Raw genomic sequence first — 16,700 nt, forward strand, 5'->3', positions numbered from 1 at the left:
TTAAAGGAAAGAGAAAACAATGGGAAAGACCGGCAGATGTAAAAATCTGGCTGCGTGTGCAGAGAAACCTTTAGACCAAAACAAAGCTGGAGGAATCAAGAGTCTAGAAGTGGATTACAGCCCTTCATTGTTGTTGAATATTCCATTGGCACTGCAAGTAAGTTTTCACTTTATATTCTTGCTTCTTTTACAAGTTAAAGGCACATCGTAACGTTTCCTACATTAAAAAACATAATACAATGGAAGCCTGAAGCTAAAGTCATTTTTTGTGTAAGGTCATGTACTAGATCAATGAGGGAATTCAAACTTTGATTCTTCTAATCTCATAATTAGATTGTGACTTAAACAGATGTTTAAAAGGAATGCACTCATAAAAATGTCTTCAGTAGTCCTTTATAAAATGATTTATTAATTTTGTATGTAGGCTGACCACCCAAATACTTGATCTAGAAACCCCCAAAATAATGCTTTTGCATGATGCTGCTTTATCCACGACACAAGGTGTCAGTATAAGTACATTATACTATATGTACATATATGTATGTTAACCTATATATTAGTAAAATTATTAAAATCTGTAGCTGCTAATAAATTAAACATAAATAAAGGTCCAACCAATGACAGTCTGCACCTGCAGGAGCCAGGATTCAAACACCCAACCTTCCAATCACAAGACAACACACTCTACCATCTGCGCCACTGTCGCTGTTAAAGAGCTTGAAACAGTAGCTGTTAAATTGTAAACCATTTTGTTATACATGTTCTTCTTTTCATACAAGAAAGAATAGACCTTGTAAATGTTTTGGGAAAACGTGTAGACATTATAACTTTTTTCTCCTGTAATTGCCATACACTCTTAAAACGAATGTGTTAAAATAACACATCTAATGTGTTGTCCTTAACTTAACACAACTCTGTGTTATTTTTGTGACAACACACTTTGTGTTGTTTTAACACATCTTGTCCCTTTTCTTTATTTAAACTCAAAATCAAGACGAAATAACACATGATGTGTTAAATAGGATTAACACATCCTTTCATAGAGTGTAGTTAAATTCCATAACATGCCAATTACATGTGACACCAATTTCATGTGTTTGCACATACATAAGTTCTTGCATTTTTTTGTTAGTTCTTAGTTATTGCCTTGATAATAGAAAATGTGAGCTAGGCATCATGTATGACATTTGCCAAAGTAAGATGTGAGCTACAAAATGACCAGATCCTGCTATATAGGAGACATAATGTATAGGGCTTATATGTGGATATAAAGAAGCAATACAGGAGACATATATGGCCTGTATATGCATATATATGCACCTCAATTTTGCATATATGCAGCATATATATTATCATATATGGGCATATATGCTGTATATATGCAGCATATAAGCTGCATATAGGTTTCATATATGCGCATATATCCACAGATAGGTTCTTTCCATTACACCAGAATGAGAGTATAGTTCCTAACCATATCTGCCTAGAAAATCGAAACTTTTAATTTTCTGTCAGTCTTAGTACACAATGTAACTACAGAACAGTCAAATTTTAAATAGAAAAAATATTGAAACTCTTTGGTTTGGTTATCTTTTAGCGCGATGCTAATGGTCTAATCAGATTCTGTGGTTTATGCTAAGCTATGCTAAAAGTGCTAGCGCTCGACCCAGCTGAATGGATTTCAAAACGGTTAAATCAAATGTTTAACTCTAGGGGAGCTGGAAAATTAGCATATTTTCAAAAAAAGTGGAGTGTCCCTTTAATGTTTTCGTAAAGCAACCTCCTTAAAGTTTTCCCATCGTCCAGCCTACTTATTCATTGAAATCCGATTTAAAATTCTTGAAGCAACCAATAGTGAATTAGCTTTCCCAATTGACCGACGAGTTGCAACTCTGTAGCGCTTTGAATTCATCTCTCTAAGACATAAGTGTGAAATAAAATAATTCAAGGCTTGGATGCTTTACAACGTAGCAAAAAAAATTTGTGCCGTCCCTCAGCTATTCCAGTGATTTTGACTGAAAACACACTTTCACTGTAGTGTCAAAAATAATAATGCACACATTTTTTTCTGTCTCTGTGCAGCATGTGTTGGTACAGTCTTCTCTCTGTGTATTAGTCGTGAGTATGTTAATCCATGAAGTCCATAAAGAAAAAGTAGTGCCCCATTTGCTCATGAATTCAGGCATATCCACACTACTACAGAGCTGGATTGGATCGCGGTAAGGTTGCATTTACCCTCACCTCCATTACTTTCAATTAAGCCTGATATTTTAACTTATTTCAATGTATTTTTACGTCCACAGCTTACCATTGATCCAGGCTCCATCTCTGGATTTTCTGATCCCTGCCATGACCCTTATTTCTGCTCAAACAGGTGAGAATGACCCTGAAGCCAAACCAAATTAAATTGTATATTGAAGCACACTGTGTATTTTTAAACAAGTTCAGGAACTATTGATTGATGTTCATTGTTGTATTATCTGTTAGGGACTCATGTATCCTGCAGGGGGCAGTGTACTGAATCAGAGGAGACCGTGGCCCCAGCACACCCAATAAGAGAGGTAGAGCACAGTGCTGTCCTTGGTGCTGAACATTCAGACCACCCCTCCACTATCTCTCACTATGATCCACAGTAACACACAATGACATCACCTCCCAGTTTTTAGGCATGTTTATGACCTTCCTAAATTTAAATTATTTTTATTGTATTTTAGAGCAAATATGATCATCTTAATTTGTGTGTCAGAATAAATGGTCAAAAAGCTGTCAATGGGATGGTACCCTTTGCCCCCAAAAAGTTCATGGTGGTACCTCAGAGGTTCATATTGGTACCAAATATATACATTTCTGTACTGGTAGGATATTTTTAACCCTCCTGTTATTTTCAAATTTTAGCAACATTTTTAATGTTTGGGCTTGAATTGACCCCAAACATAATAGGAGGGTTAAATGGTTCCACCACAATCACAGCTAAGGACCATTATTGACCATTTTTTTCTTACAGTGAATATGTGTGTGTGTGTGTGTGTGTATGTGCAGTTGAGAGGCATGACTCTAGTTTCAGGTATGGTGCAGCTGGCTGTGGGTTTGACCGGTCTGGGTGGGTTTGCACTGGGACGGAGTGGGCCATTAGTTTTGGCCCCGCTACTCTGCATCCTTGGGTTTTCAATCTACAGAGAGGCGGCCCTGCTTTGCTCCGACCATTGGGGCATGGCAGCACTGTAAGAAGTCTCTAGGGTCATAATATAGTGTTTCTTTTATCCTGTTTCTGAATCTTTGCTGTATAATAATGGCAGTTTAATTCATTTGACATATAGAAGTGTGTCCTTTTGTGATCAAAGAAAAATAATGTATTTTCCAGGGCAGTTGTACTTTTGGTAATCCTGTCTCAACACCTGCACTCCTTCCTGCGGATGGCTTTGTTTCCGATCTGCCGGAAGCTCTCTGTGAGTACACCTGAAATTTGATCAACATCAAGGGATGTTTCTTGAATTTAGTATGACTTTAAGATCCAAATATCTAAAGTCTAATGTCTTAAGACGTGTGAAGTCATGATTTATAGGATATCCTGTACTAGAGTTCCTTTGCAGCTTTTAACCTGCAGTACATTAGATGGATGTTTTGCCTGTAAGAAGATTACACCATTGATCTGGGCGAAGTTTCCCAACTAAGATGTGCCTTGTGTTACAGAGATCTTTGGCTAAAATGTTCTTAATTTAATATGAGGTTAAATAAGGCTTTTTATGAGTGATCGTAAGCTCATATTGGAATCTTGCTTTTGGGAAATCCTTATTGGTGTTTCACCTCTGTTTGGATCTAGACAGTGCTTGACTGTCTGATTATAATTTTCGTCCATCTGGGTTTGAGTTGATTTATTTATGCTTGGGTAATTGTGTCTATCTGTGTCTGTGTTGTGAATACAGAGACAGATTTTAACATGTCTAAATTGTATGGTATTAAATAACAGTATTAAGCATCTGCAAATGAATAATGCTAGACCTTCTCTCAAAAATAATTAAACTTCAACCTAAAAATGGTTCAAATAGTCTGCGCCGATAACACCGTGGCTAGTGCGCTGACATATAGCACCAGTGCGCTCGGCGACCCGAGTTCAATTCCCTTCTCTGAGGTCCTTTGCCGATCCTGTTCCCCAGTGGTGTAGTGCACAGGTACCCACTTCTTTATTAGATGGCATGGGGTATACCCACTTCTAATAATTAATAATATTAATTTCATAATGATCATGAAATTAATCAAGCTGCGAAGTCAAGCAGCAGGAGTTAGGAGACAATACTAGCTCATTTTGGAGTTAACTAAATTTGCAAGACTAGTCCTACATGTCACTGTTTTTAACACAGGGCGTTCAACTTTAGATGGGCCACTTTAAAAAATAGGGACATAAATTATACCCACTTCTCCATGCACCACTACACCACTACCGCGCCCCTATCCTAACCAAACACTTTCCTGCCTACTCTCCACTCTTCTGTCTAAATAAAAGCCCAAAAAGACCCCCAAAAATATATATTAAAAACATTATCAAATATATACCCCTGGGGTGGTACCCTTTTAAAAAGTACAGCTTTAGAACTAAAAAGTACTCATTTAGTTCCTCAGAGGTACATACTGGGGCCAAATGTATCTGTACCTAATTAGCTGGACCATTTTAAGGGGTACCGCCCCAATGAGCGCTGGGGTACATATTTTGACTAGTTTTTTTTTAACAGCGAACTGCTGTGAAGTCAGTTCCTTTCAAATTCGAGACTCAGGTGCAATGAAATATTTTAATTGTTCATATATTATTTGGGGTCACTGTATAAGGGCACTGCAACTCCTGTAATGTTTGTGAAGGTTGGTACCCAGAGGAAAATGTTATTGGCTCAGATGTTGCTCTGTCATAGCTCAGGAGATTTGATGGAGTCTCTAATGTTTCTATTAAAATTGAAGAAAAATAAAAAAAATGAGAAAATTGTTAAAAAAACATTAAGAGTATATGGACCGTGATATTAATAGAAATAATTTGGGCAAATTTAATGAAAAATGGTCATGTTTAAACTTTATACTGAAATCTTCAAAATACTGACATTTGATTGCAGATGTACTTGTCAAATCTGTGCTCAGTTTGTGAAAATATTGTGATCTCTTCTGAAACTTGAGACATTTGTGAGACCGTATATTTGCTCTTCATTTATTCACATTGATGTTTGGGATAAATAATTGAGATATTAATGAGATCTCATGTGTGATTTTTTTTTCACTTTACTGTAATAACAGAAACATTTATCCTGACTTTTGCAGGTACTTTTCTCTGTGATGGTAACATGGGGAGTTTGTGTTGCCCTGGTGAAGTGGGGAGGTGTTCATCTTACCTCTCTGTCCCAGATACTTTTATCAGAGCAAACTTTAAATGACACATTTATTCGATCGATGAACACTTCGCACCCATCTGACATGTCAAATCACCCTGTACCCTGGCTGGACTTCCCCCTACCCGGTAGTTTGAAATATTTTCTTTTTTAGCTCAAATTAAATTAAATAACATTCTCCTATCTTTTCAGGATACATTTATAAATACAATTGTCCTCACAGTTAAAACCAATAAATATTTTATGTATTTAAAATCAAATAAACATAAATAAAACTTTCTTTATAAGAAATGTAATGATTTTGCTGTAAATTTTTTATTGTATGCTTTCAGCTTCAGCACTCCCCCTGCTGTCTGGTAAAAGCATTGCAGCAGGAGTGGCTGGAGGCCTGTCTGCCAGTATTAGCTCTTTAGCTGTGTATGTGGTAGCAGCCCGGCTCCTGAAAACTCCTGTACCCCCAGCGCATGCCTGTAACAGGGGACTGTGTGTGGATGGATTTGGAAGTGTGCTCACAAGCCTGATGGGGGCGCCAGTAGGTCTGTGCAGCAGTGTCCCTAATGCAGGCATTATTGGGCTCAGCCAGGTAAGACACCTTTCTTTGTGCTCTGACACCAGTGCCCAGAGATGGCTCTTTAATAGATCAAGATACTTAGACTTATGTTTAGATATGTTTAACCCGTACCTCAAATGCACCTTTAGTAGGATGTCATCCACTACCATCCCCCTGAAGTTGGGCCTTGCACCAACCTTATTATTCTACACATGTAATCTTTTTATTGTCAATAAAATAACAAGATGCAAAAATGTGAAATAATACTTGTTCTCTAATTACGTTATTATACAAAGTTTAATGCATTGCTAGAAAAATTATGTTAATTAGAAAAATACTAAATAGTTAATGATACTTCATATTTATGGTGCATTTTATTTTATTTTATTTTATTTTATTTTTAGTCTAGTCTAGTATAGTTAATTTAGTTAAATTAAGATTAGTTTTAGTTTTAATTTTAGTTTTAGTTTTAGTTTTAGTTTTAGTTTTAGTTTTAGTTTTGTTTGGTTTGGGTTTAAGGGTTAATGTTTCATCTAAAATCCCTTAGGAGAAATCAAAAAGGAAATTGTTGTCAAATTTAAATATTTGAGTTTATATTAAATATCTGATGTTTCAAGTTTGCCAGTGTGAGACATTTCTGAGATCTTTTAGACACACGTGGGATCTTTTCCCAAGCTTACAAAAGTTTCCATTTGTTGTCTATTCAATTCTCATTGCTTTAAATGAGAAACATTTATTTTAAGTTGGTCTCTCTCTCCTTCAGTCTGGGTCTCGGAGCACAGTGCAGTTTGCCGGGGTGTTGTTGGTAATTCTGGGTGTGTCTCCACAGCTAGCTCAGATGTTCTGCTCAGTACCTCTGGCCATCCATGGTGATTGTCCTTTAAAATCTTATTTTCTTGATACGTCTCATAATTTTATTAAATCAAGTCATAAGTGTTTGTTCACTTCTCTCAGGTGCTGTGCTCAGCGTGGCATACACACTTGCTATAGCAACAGGCATAACTTATTTCCAACATGCCAATGTGGACTCAGGACGTAACATATTTAACATCGGCTTCACTGTGTTCATGTCATTAGCACTACCGCGCTGGTTTCGACTTCATTCCAGTTTTATTCAAACAGGTATGATTTATTTCAGAAATGACAATTTTTTAAGAAATATGACCCTGTTTGATTGAATATTAAAGATATCATGATTATATTTTCACATAATGTTCTTTACATTATGTATGATTTTGAATAAAAAACTGTAGATTAATTTGAATGTGCATGCTTTTGTTTTCCTTTTATGTTCAGGTGCACCCAGTGTCGATGTTTTTCTCCAGTGTCTTCTAACATTACCCGTTTTCTTTGTTGGAGTTTTGGCTTTTTTTCTAGAGCACACGGTTTCAGGTAAAACAACAAGTAATACAAAATCACTGAGCACTAAAAAATAAAGTTCATATTTGATGTACATTATTTTGGGCATTTGCTGTAGGAACCCTATCTGAGAGGGGTCTTGTGTGGCATGAAGGCACAAAGAAGATTCAGTCTCTCGCCGATCAGCAGCAAGGATACAGCCATAGCCCAGATTCAGTATATGATCCACATCCTCTCATAATAAAACTGATGGATTTGCCTGGATTGAGAACTGTCCCCTTCTGTGCCTGCAGAATAAATCCTGTTGAAGAAGTGACTGTAACTGTACCGGAGATGTCAAGCTTATTATCTGACAGGGATGCTGGTGTTGGCACTACCTGATTTTTGCTACTTTGTATTTTAATTTTTATTTAAACACTCAATTTAAAGTTTGTTTTGATATATTGTACTGTTGTATTATGTTTATAATTGGTATAGTTTGACCGAATGGTTTTTCGAGGAACCAAACATAGTTCTTCTGTGGCATCTCTGTGCAAAAACTTTGAAGCACATTTATTGTTAGTGTGTTGGGTTAAGAATGCTGGGTTGTTTTAACCCATGATTGGGTCAAATATGGACATTTATAGGTTAAAGGTCACCTAATTTGGAACGTTCACTTTTATATTGTTTGGACATAATTATGTGTCGCCTGTGTGTACACTACAACCATGTAAGGATAAAAATCTGGTCACTTTTTTTTAGAATCCCCATAAAACCTTAACAGTCTCATTGGACAAGCTGTTGGTGTTTTCTGAGCAAACTGAAGTCACTTTGCGTAGGCCCCGCCCACAACCATCTAAAGATCAGAGTTAGGTCATCATTTCTCATTGAAATCCTCTTTACATAATTCATTACTGCACATTCATTATGAACAACAAATTAAGGTGGTTGTCTTAATTAAAAACTGTTTTCAATAAGGAGGAAAGCAGCAGCTCATTTGCATTTAAAGAGACACGCACAAAAAACTGTGTTTTAAGTTTTGGGGACACCTGAGACTAATATGCCACCATGACAAATTGCCTGTTAAAACTGTAAATAGTGAAAGTTGAATTAACTTAAAAATGACCTCAAATGGTAACACACTCTTAATTCACTTTTTATTTTGATCCCTTTGCTGGGTAAATATTGGCCAGAACACATGTTGGGTTACAAATAAACCTATGCTGGGTTGTTGTTAACCCAACCATGCGTTTAAACAACCCATAGGTTTTATTTATTAAATCTTTCCCCACCAGCATTATTTTTCAAGTTGCCAGCGGCAGCATTTTTTATGATTTTCACAAAAGTTGAATGCCTTCCCGAAAATGTTCTTCTTTAAATATAAAAACATACAATATATCAAATGAAAGAATAGACCATCTGCTTAAAAACAAAAAACCATTTCATCCTATCTTCATTTATTCTCTTTTTATCATCTCTCAAATATGGGTAGGTTTCTTCAAAAATAAAACATTTTGAGCAAAAAGGTGAAATGTTATATTTTTGTAAAGGATTTTTGTTAGAGATCAGATTCAGAGCGATAATCAAAACACACTAAGCTTTTTGAATCAGTTGATGTTTTATAAGTTGTGTAAGAGCACCATCTAGTGGTTAATAGGGGAAATATGGATTGCCGTAAAAACTCGTCATTGGCTGGGAAGCGTTTTCTCTTAATTGACGAGATAACTTGTCAATGGTGGGGAAAGAGTTAACTAAACAAGTGTTCTGTCCAATATTTACCCAGCATTGGGGTAAAAATAACCCAGCAGAATTTAAAGTGTACCAAAAAAACAAAAAGCTTAAATTTTTTGTAGTTACCAGCTTAATTAAGTAATAATTTTAAGTAAATCTAACTTTCCATGTAGGTGACCTTTAATTTACCCCAATGGTTGGGTTTGTCTATATTTTACGCAACAATTATTTGAAACAACCCAATATTTTCTAGCGTGTACTATCTATAGTTAATATAAAATCCTATAAACAGAATTGATCTCACAAAAAAGACAAAGACACATATTTCCATAATCTTTAATTCTGAAAAATAGATCTTTAAATAGTTTTACAAATATTATATAATTTCTGACATCTTTAAGTAAAATGTAAATAATGCCACAAAACAGATAAATACAGTCATTTGTACGGGAAATCGAGTATCACTGCATAAAGCACACATAAGGATTACATAAACTGGCATAAACTCTGACGCTTATAAAATTGCTACACATTACACCGAGTAAACGTAATGTCTCGAATGAAGCCTTCATAAACGTGTATGTATACTCAAACCCTTATGTATGCTAGATGTAGAAATACAGTGTAAAAAGCGACCATTAAATAGTTGATTAATTTGGGAAAGACATAACTGACCGTATGAGAAACAAAACCTGAAAATGACCTGAAATAACAACGGGCTTCCATGGAGTACAAGACTTTTTCCTGCTGTTTTCCCCCTAAGCTGTAGGTTTCTATGGGTGTGTTTGTGTACCTTCCAAACTCATTCCTTTTCTAACAGAACTTCCTTATCCGTCTCAAACCTCAACCTTATCAGTCAGGGTTGGCCTGCTATCCTGTGAGTCATTGCTTACCTGAGTATGAGCAAATTCATATAGTTTACCTGTTCCTTCAACCACTTTGATAATACGCGAAGGAGAAAAACCGAGACGGACAAATCTGAGTAAGAGAGTGTGCGTCTTTGTATACTTGTGAGAATGTTCCAGTGTAAAAACCCCTTTTGAAAAAGTGTTAAATATTTTTTACATGTGGGTTTTTAAAGAACCATTTTTATGTCCACTTTGTTCTTCTAATGAGGGTCGACCCAGAGGATCTCTGTATCCTCTTTTAAAAGTCTTTTAACAGAGTCCATAAATGATTCTCTCACTTCCTTCTCTCAATCGAGGTCCTTTCTCCATCATTTAACCTTTCTGTTTCCTACATTAATTCAAATTCCATCTCTTTCACCCCATTTATTTACCGAACACTTCTTATTCCAACGTTTCTCCTTGCATTCATCTGTCATTGTCCATCATGCTCCATGGGTGAAAATGTGTTGGGTCCAGCACAAAAGTCCCAACCCAGTGCAGCAGTGAGGAATACCAATGTATCCCCACAGCCTGATGTCCAACTGGCCCGCCCCAGCTATAAAGTACCCTGAGTGGGCCGAAAGCCCAGTGAGCCAGCCAGTGCTGGTCCACGGCCGCGTAGCAAGACGAAACTATGCCATTGACCACCACTGTGCCGTGGCGGGTAAGTGGGGCGAAAACGCCCTTGTGCTCCTGGATTTGGATCCGAGTGACCTGGGACAGCTGTCCCTGCTGTTCTGTTTCTCGTGTGGACACCACACATTGACCTGGTCGGACATCGCTAGCGTATACAGATCGTAGCTGTCCGCTGGCTACAGGCCCTGAGCAGTTCCCCTCGGACACGAACAGGAGATGAGCTGCGGTCAAGGTCAGTGTAGCACCAGAGTCTGTTTGGATGCTGTAGAACTGCTTGTGTACGTTAGGATCCCGATCCAGGAAGGCGATGACTTCGCTGTAGATGAGCGGCCCGCTGCCGTTGCTCTGTGATGATGCCAGCACTTTATCTCCAGGCTGTAAGCTCTCCATGGTCTTCACGCTACCGTCCTCAACGGTTACAGAAGCTGATGCTGGAAAGCATCCTCCGGTCTTGGCCGCCACGGAGTGATCTGCGGAAACAGGAGGGGGGATTACAAGTTGAACTTTGCGACTCCTCTATAGTTAAATGTGCCTTTAACAATATCTAAGGCAATGTTGGCAGACTTTACGCAATAGGTTGTCTATTAAAGTTCAGGTTTGGACTGTTCAAATATAAACATGGCACAATGCCTTCCCCGGATTAATCTTCAAACGTCTTTAAATTCCTCTTAAGACTGTGAACATGACTCGACACACAGACACACACGCACACAAACACACATTGTAAACACATAAAAAACCAATTAAACTCCAAGTCACAGTGGCAAAATAAGCCGGCAAACATCCTTTAAGCTAATTAGTTTTCTCTTTTCACACGACTCCAGTCAGCAGGTAAAAATGCAATAAAAGCTAATAAATAACCACTTGATTGAATCTCGGCTCTCCACGTCTCACGTCTAACAGAAGTGACTGAGGTCAGAAGTTGTCCATGCACTAAAGAAACTGGAATGAGTCTTAAGTCTCCGTTGAGCCCTACACAAATATTTGGGAAAGGTAAGTACCAAGGCCGGGTGATAAGACAGGCTGTGATAAGACATCTGAGAGAGGCAACAACAGATTTGCCGTCTAAAAAACAAAGACGCTGGTTAATCATCTCAGGACACTTCTTATACCACATTCCCTCTCTCGCAAACACACCCACAAGTTCATATAGAGGAAGATATAAAGTCACAGCACCAGATTTTCTCACTATGCGTTCTTTCATGAAGGAACATTACACCTCGTAGCAAAACCATTTATCCAAACTATGTTAAAAAGATTTAAAACGTTAGGTGGACAGACAACTTGGTTTCAACACTGTGAATCTGATAACAGCATATTTCTTCTATTTATACTGAATCTAAGTGCCTGAATCGGGAAATAAGAGCTCGGCCAGATAAACAGCTCACCTATAAAGGACTTTGATAAAGCAAAGGCAGACAACGGCTCTTGCTTGTGTTTGCACGCTCTATCAGACAGATAACAGAAGTGCGCAAATGTCCACACAGAAGTCTCATTCCCCACCAGAAGTGGTGAAATACTTTAACAGACAAAAGCCGTCACTTTAAAGAGATATCTCACCCAAACATAAAACTCTGTCAACATTTATTCACCCCCATGTCATTCACACAAAAGAAAATATTTTGGTGGTTTTGTCTTCATACAGTGGAAGTCAATGAATGCCAGGGTTGTTTGGTTACCAAATTAAAGAAATCCATACAGGTCAGGAATGACATGAATTGATGGAACATTTTGGGTGAAATGAAAATGACTTTTGAACCCCCAATGACTTTCTTTGTCCTTCAGAACCCAAATGCAGATAATTTAAAAGTGTTGTTTGGGGACCACCTCAGTCACCATCCACTCCCATAGTAAACCCTTCATACTTCAAATGACCCAAATGTGTTAAATAAATAACTTTATACTTAAAAATTTGGGTGCAATTAAATTACAATCAACTTGGATTCCAGTAGCGGCCGGTGACTTCTTTTTTTAGAGGGCACTCGATGCAAAGTTCATCACAACTCGATGTAGCCCGTCATGTGTGGGGTTCGTAATTTTAAAATATGTGTTCTGCGCGTCAAGTGATTCTATGTGCATCATGTGTCTTGTCAAAATAAGTGCCGGCTGCAGATGCATCTAAAGGGTTTATGATAAAAAAGACGCTTGTGTTTGCCAGATACTCGCATAATCTCATACGTAATCAGAGTTTACTGTTAAGGGAGTGTCTTGCGTGTATTTTGTGAACGTGAGCGTCTCTTTTATCATAAACGCTTTTGACGCATGTGCAGCAGGCACTTATTTTGACAGAACACGTGATGCACATGGTTCACATGACGCAACAAACACATATTTTGAAAACACAAGCAACACACATGACACTTATTTTGAATTTGCGCCGCTCGGATGAGACGCCACGAGCCGCCACTGTTGGATTTGCAAGTCATTTCAACTTTTATTTTTTATCTTGACTAGTGATGAGTTGTTGTAGCTAAGCTAAGCTAATTCAACTTTATATTTATAAGTTACAGCAACTAAAGCACTAGTCAAGATAAAATTAAAGTTGAAATGATTTGATCTCAGTTGAATTTTCTTAAAAAATTTTATTTATCCCTTCAAGTCCTTACTTTCACAATGTAATGATGTTAAATTGTGCTACCTCTGCACATTTATGTACATGTAGAAAATTTTGTTCTTTTACCAAACTCCATGTTAGACTGATCTTTCGTATAAAAATCTCCACCGAGATCAAATCCAGGTCAAATACTGCCGGAGGAGACAATAGGCATTAGTGGAAAGGGTGCACTTTTACTTTGCTTTTGTCTGGCCAATAATTTAGTCTCTGGTGACGCAGGTAGAAGCAGGTGTTTAAGGTTTAATGATGTGGTGTGTTACCTTTTTGTTACCCAGGTCTATCACTTATCTCACCCAGACAAATGAGAACTGACCATCTTTAACACAACAGGACACACATGATCTTATAACACTCTGAATGCACATTCACCCTGCTTTCTTTAGTTTTAATACTATAGATAAAAAATTGAGCCTAAAATACAATCTCTGGGGACTGAGCAAACTGGACAATTTCAATGTTATAATGTCTATTTGTTTGCAGAACAAAATGTTTAATGCATGTGGATTTATATTGCAAGAAATATATATATTTTTAGTCTCAGTTACCTGACTTCACACTGCAGTGGACGTGAGCTTTGGACTCAAAGTGGACCCAATCAAAACCAGCCTCCACCGCTAGACGTGCCAACATGCCATATTTATTACGGTCGCGATCGGAGGTGGTGATATCGACAGCTCTGCCCTCATAGTGCAGTGAATCTTCAAAGTGGTGACCGTCTTCATCCCAGCCCTCAGTCACTCTGAGCTTCACACCGGGCCACATGTTCATCACAGAGATAGCCAGAGCGTTCAGCTTATCTTTACAGCGCTGTCAATGAAACACGGAAAGAGATTAAGACCTGGGTTAAACACGTGGAACACTGTCAATGACCCTTCATTTGAGTTTTGCAAGAACCATCCACAAGTTATTAAAGGAAGGAGATTAAAATCACAAATAAAAACAACAAAAGGTGAGGGATCATTCTAAAGGTGGGCTAAACTGTGCAACAATATTAACACATATACAATGTTATTTGCATAACATAATCTCACATAATCTCTAAATGTTTTAATTATGTAAAAGAATATTTAATACATATTCGTCATATTTCTTTTTTAGATATTATAAGTGCACTTCCATGTGTTTACCCAGTTTGTCTCTTAACTGTACAATGCCTAATAAGTTTGCTTTACTAAAAAAGATGAACAAAAAATAGTTTTATGTCTGGGTAAATTAAATGAGCAGTTTATGTAGCCCGCTTCGTCCACATTTTCTACAAACATGCCATTGTTACGGTGTTAGGTTTTAAAACCTCTCTTATTCGCATACAGAGTTTGTTTTCGCCCACGTAAAACATTACATAATATGACCAAATTATTCAATCATGAGAAGAACCGACTGATGAATTCAACCCTCAATGCAGACTATTTTTACCTTCCCACAGGTATTTTTCATTGACCAAGGTACAAAATGTGTCCAATATGTTAAGAGTGATTCACTTTGCTCGCTTAACCCAACCACATTCACCACCCTTTAAAATACACATGACATTTTTTTTCTTTTAACAAATTCATATTTTAAGCTTGGAAACAAGTGCACATTGCCAAAGCACAGTACGTATAAAACAAACCATTATTTATTTGACTATTTATTCACAGTGTATCGGCTCCATGATTTAGAGATTATGAAGTCAGTAGGTTCATATCCATAACTTATGATTTATATAATATATAATGTTATATATGGTTGGGTTGTTTTAAATATGATTAAGTATGGACAAACAAGCATTGGGTTAAATTACCCTATAACAAAAGTTTACATTTGACCTAACCGTGAACTTTTCTAGCGTCTGACAGAAAAATCCTTGCTGGTGTTACTATTCAGCCTCTTTCTAAGACACAATTTTGTCTTGTTTATTTTTATTTTGTATGCAAACTACTATTGTCTAGCCATTGCAGTTGTTGAGCTATTGCGTTAAACGAAAAAAGCTTATTTTAAGGAGCTTGTAATAAGATTACTCATGGCCAAAGATGCATTAACACTGTTTGCTAGGTTTTACTCGGAATCAGATCATGACAACTTGTGTTAACGTTATCCTTTGTGAGTGGCGCCCAATCGCAACTTACAAAACAAACCGCTGTCAGCAATCAATTCCGCTGAAAGCTGTGAAGATCGATCAGCGACTGAGCAAAGGGCGCATCGGTGCGCAACAGTTTTAATGCGCTCGCAATCAAATCAAAGCCGCTGAGTGTCTTTCTAATGGGCAGACAATTGAATTCATTCCCGCTGCATTATCCGAGTGTCGCTCACCTGCGTCATGAGTCGATCCGCACCTGTGTTCTCCTCATCTTTGAAGATGATATCGGGGTTGTAGTTGGGCGTCAGCTCTTTAAAGCGCTCCGAGTTCCTGGTTATCTTGCCCTCGTGTCTCCCGCTGGCTCCCAGTGTCTTTTCGGCTACGTGTGGACTGAACTGCTTGTAATTGAGGGGTGTTAGTTTCTGCGGAGGCCGCCTTTTCCCATATCCCCTCCCCGGTCCACAGCCCTCGTTAACAGGTGCGAAAATCAGGGCGCAGCCGATGAGGAACCCAAACACCACGGTGAGACGCATTCCACCCCAGCCCGCCGGGCACTCACGCGGAGTGGTACGGTGGCACAGCTCGCCGACGAATAAGAAACTACCCCCCAAGTAGATCCTTATTCCCCCCCACGGGGTAATAGATGGGGGGTGGAGGAGGAAATCTTTACTTCTTTATCAGCCTTATCCTCGTCATGGTCAGCGCGTAAAAGTTAAGTCGCTTTGCGCAGAGGCTGTCATGGAGAGATGGCGAAAAGATCCAGTGGTGCCAAGTGTTCAGTGCCCATACAATGCGCAACGTCGGTCTCTCGAGAAAAACAGCGATATGAGAGTGAGCAGGCAAGTCCATTTATTTATCTAACAGAGTCTAGAAGAGAGAGATACACAGTGTAACTCCGAAGCAGCCTTTGGACAGCTGTCAGAGAGACGGTCTGCTGTCTTTAAATGCGCTCCTTTTGCGAACGTCTCCGCTCGAATCAGGAATTGAAGTGATCCGAGTTGCCGGTGGCGCACTAAGACCGCACCCTGCCAGTTTTTGCCCCTCTCAATCCCTGCCTGCCACTCCTCCCCACGGGTCACACTGGGTGCGTCGCGTACCCACCGTTTCTCTTTAGCTTCACAGCGCTCGACTGGGCAAATACAAGTCTCAGGGACGAACTGTGGACTGCCATTCATAGATCCACAAATAGAGCGCGAGAGAAGGAGCCTGGCTACTCCTCAAACAAACGTGAGCGTTGCCCTCCCCTCTATGCTCTTTATTACTTTAATATACAGTTAAGGAAACGCACACGACTGGACCTTAGCGCACCGTTTTAAATTATTAAATTAAGATTAATTAATCAGCATGGCAGCTGTTTATGTTTAGTAGGCTGTTAGGTTTTTGTTGACATGTGTAACAATGTTCTCTAAGTGAATAAATGCGTTATACTCTTGGCTCAATTGGTAGCGCGTTACGTTAATAACGCAAAAGGTCGTGGGTTCGATCCCAGCAATCGATATTGTGATGCAGTGCAAGTCGTTTA

General features: G+C 38.4%; 2 protein-coding genes across 2 annotated transcripts; one reads left to right on the top strand and one right to left on the bottom strand.

The window, feature by feature from the left end:
- The first annotated feature begins 27 nt into the window (after positions 1-27).
- On the top strand, positions 28-8,766 carry slc23a3 (solute carrier family 23 member 3). The gene is made up of 12 exons (XM_065293333.1): positions 28-157; positions 2,083-2,219; positions 2,304-2,374; positions 2,488-2,561; positions 3,040-3,221; positions 3,362-3,446; positions 5,299-5,494; positions 5,699-5,949; positions 6,680-6,785; positions 6,871-7,038; positions 7,213-7,308; positions 7,394-8,766. The coding sequence occupies exons 2-12, from the start codon at positions 2,125-2,127 to the stop codon at positions 7,654-7,656; spliced, it is 1,587 nt and encodes a 528-aa protein (XP_065149405.1). The 5' UTR covers positions 28-157; positions 2,083-2,124; the 3' UTR covers positions 7,657-8,766.
- Positions 8,767-9,305: 539 nt separating this feature from the next.
- On the bottom strand, positions 9,306-16,391 carry ihha (Indian hedgehog signaling molecule a). The gene is made up of 3 exons (XM_065292886.2): positions 15,412-16,391; positions 13,668-13,929; positions 9,306-10,978 (listed from the first exon to the last, which is right to left on the bottom strand). Exons 1-3 carry the CDS (start codon positions 15,709-15,711, stop codon positions 10,299-10,301), a joined length of 1,242 nt encoding a protein of 413 aa, XP_065148958.1. The 5' UTR covers positions 15,712-16,391; the 3' UTR covers positions 9,306-10,298.
- Positions 16,392-16,700: the final 309 nt, after the last annotated feature.

Source organism: Paramisgurnus dabryanus, chromosome 15 (assembly GCF_030506205.2).
Source record: "Paramisgurnus dabryanus chromosome 15, PD_genome_1.1, whole genome shotgun sequence".
NCBI lineage: Eukaryota > Metazoa > Chordata > Actinopteri > Cypriniformes > Cobitidae > Paramisgurnus > Paramisgurnus dabryanus.

Excerpts from the sequence above, each read along its gene's own strand:
- slc23a3 (XM_065293333.1), top strand. The coding sequence starts at position 2,125 with ATGTTAATCCATGAAGTCCATAAAGAAAAAGTAGTGCCCCATTTGCTC. Across the intron at positions 2,220-2,303 it reads CAGAGCTGGATTGGATCGCG|CTTACCATTGATCCAGGCTC; the intron begins GTAAGGTTGCAT and ends TTACGTCCACAG. Across the intron at positions 2,562-3,039 it reads CAGCACACCCAATAAGAGAG|TTGAGAGGCATGACTCTAGT; the intron begins GTAGAGCACAGT and ends GTGTATGTGCAG.
- ihha (XM_065292886.2), bottom strand. The coding sequence starts at position 15,711 with ATGCGTCTCACCGTGGTGTTTGGGTTCCTCATCGGCTGCGCCCTGATT. Across the intron at positions 13,930-15,411 it reads CGGATCGACTCATGACGCAG|CGCTGTAAAGATAAGCTGAA; the intron begins GTGAGCGACACT and ends TTTCATTGACAG. Across the intron at positions 10,979-13,667 it reads CCACTGCAGTGTGAAGTCAG|ATCACTCCGTGGCGGCCAAG; the intron begins GTAACTGAGACT and ends CTGTTTCCGCAG.